This window comes from Elaeis guineensis, chromosome 8 (assembly GCF_000442705.2).
Source record: "Elaeis guineensis isolate ETL-2024a chromosome 8, EG11, whole genome shotgun sequence".
In the NCBI taxonomy this organism is placed as follows: domain Eukaryota; kingdom Viridiplantae; phylum Streptophyta; class Magnoliopsida; order Arecales; family Arecaceae; genus Elaeis; species Elaeis guineensis.
Window position 1 is genome coordinate 16,274,981 of NC_026000.2, and position 2,501 is coordinate 16,277,481.

General features: G+C 43.7%; 1 protein-coding gene across 1 annotated transcript; it reads left to right on the forward strand.

The window, feature by feature from the left end:
• Nucleotides 1-25: 25 nt before the first annotated feature.
• LOC140851041 (BAG family molecular chaperone regulator 5, mitochondrial-like) lies at nt 26-725 on the forward strand (the record flags this gene model as incomplete). Its single annotated transcript, XM_073242402.1, is given in 4 exon segments — nt 26-53; nt 56-292; nt 295-465; nt 468-725. Coding segments are annotated over 4 exon segments (525 nt in total), but the record flags the coding sequence as incomplete, so codon positions are not given.
• Between the last annotated feature and the right edge of the window lie 1,776 nt (nt 726-2,501).

A 2,501-nucleotide genomic window follows, 5' to 3' on the forward strand; every position in this document is an offset into this window, starting at 1 on the left:
CAACATCCCAACAAACACCATCTTAATCCCCATCGAGACCCCTTCCTCCAGCAACCTCCGGCCCCCATCCCCGTCCACCTCCCCGCCGCCGCCCTCAACGCCGCCGCCGTCAAGATCCAGTCGGCCTTCCGCGGCCACTTGGTCCGATCCCTGATCGGTAAGATCCGGGCCGTCGACGCGGAGGCCGGGCGGATGGAGCGGTTGATCCAGCGGCAGGAGACGGTGGACGCCGTCCGGCGGGACGAGCGGGAGCGGCTCCGGGTGAGCGAGGGCCTCATGGCGCTCCTCCTCCGGCTGACTCAGTGCCCGGCTTCTATCCGGCCGTGAGGGAGCTGCGGAGGTCTGTCAGCCGCCGGATCGTGGGACTCCAGGAGGTCCTGGACCTGATCCTGGGAGCGCCGGCCGTCGGCGGGGAAGGGTTTCCGGCGAGCTTGGAAGAGATCGTGGAAGGGATGTGGAGAAGAGAGGGAAGTGGGGCGAGGAGGAGGAGATGGGGACGGTGGCAATTGGGGAGAGAGGGTTTGGTTGTTTGGAGAAGCTCCTACTGGGAGTCTGATACGAGCGCCAGACTAGCAACCTGGCAAGTAGTTGGGTAGGTGTTTCCTTCACTATTCGAATTGTATATGTATATTATATTATGCATGAAGTATGATTAAACTACAGAATAAATGTATTTTTGTTCATGAAAATGGAGAAGGAAAACTGAAAGCTTTTATTTTTGAGAATTGCATTTGTTTAGGAGTCTAAGATACTTGTCTTTACTTTGTCGTCCATACAAGACTTTCATGTTAGCAGTGTTCTTTTTTTGCCTCAAAAGAATAGCAATAGAAGATCATCATTCAGTGAAGGAAAAAGCTCAGACAAAAAGTTAATGATGACCGGAACTCAAACATATGGCTGGAGATTCAGATACTTGTTCCAATTATTTGGAGTTTTTGATACATTCGCATTGGTCATATTGCATTTTGTGACAAACATAAGAGAAGGACCAACGCTTCATAAAAAAAAAAATGATTCTCACTAAGTTCGATGTGTGACTTTCCTTTTACAAGCAGTACACCTTACTGAGAGATATGCATAGTGGCTGCCAGTGTAAAGCAAAATTAAGCAGCCAAGAGGTAAAGCGCACGCATGGAATGAGGTAAAAAAAGCAAAGCCCTCGCAGAATATCCATTGCTGTAAAGTCTTGTCTTTGGAATCAAGGAAATTTTGGTATCTGTAATGTCTAAATTTGAAGAATTTGTACTCTAAAGTAGAAAGATGTGGAGGTCAATGTTGAACTTCTAACGAGTGACTCATTCATTGAGTATCCACTAAATTATGCGTATAAAAGAGCGCCAGCCTCCGGAACATTTGTAATTCTAGAAAAAAAAATACATAAAAAAGGCAAAAAATTAACATGTCTCCGACTTATTAACTTGGTTAATAGTAAACATTTGAATCACAACAGATTGTTATGAATTTACTTTTCTACCTAGTGGCTTTTTATGATGATGCTTTTTACTCTTTTCTTTGACTAAACTTGCTCATTACATTGGGAAATACCTACGAAAGAAAAGGAACGACAGTGATGCAGTGTTAAGAGGAGTGAGCACTTGATAGCTACATGGCATTATGATATATCCGATCTTCATATAACAGTGTTTAACTAAATTATTTATATTCCATCCAAAAAACTAAATTATTATCATATTTAATTCATTTCCCATCCTCCAACATAAGTAATCATTTTGGTAGAACTACTTCTCCAACAACTTATATATGCAACCAACTTGTTGCGGTCAACTCTCCATCGCTTATTGCCGGAGACGAACACCTGCAAAACAGCATCCACGCAGATCAAATTTGTGTCCGACGAAAATCTTCTGATGCCTAAGTCAGAAAAGAAAGTTGGTGAACAGAAGTTGAATGTAAGCAATAGCAGAGTTTTGACCCAGAGTTGGCTTACCACCCCTGTTTCTCTTACTCCCTTTTATAGATGAAGTTTTCGTAACCGTCGGACGTGATCCCGTATTTTATGATGCTAAATCATTGGGCCATAATCGCATAGTGAATCATTAATTTTCACTGATCGTGCCGTGATATGCGATCGGTAATCGTTCGTGACGGTTATGATATATCTAAGTTAACTGGCTGACCATATATCTGTAGAATCTATGAGCGACCATCGGCTATTAGATCTGTTATGCCAACGGTCAAGTCGTCTATCCTTGATCGGTAGTCGGTAGTCGAATATCAGTCGGTCGATCAATCTTAATTGATCAGTCGACAGTAGATTGGCGCAATTAGTTCGATCGATCAATGAAGAATTAGAGCTGTCTGTTTGATCGATGCATAGTTGGAGTCACGGAGATCAAAGTCAGGGTCGATCGGTTTACCCCAACAGTTGTCTCCCACTCTCAAATCCAAAATGATTCGATGTATGAACTGTCACGTGGTTTATCACGTTGGACGAAGAGAGTTCTGTCACATCGAGCTCCGATTTTGATGTCATTTTCTTC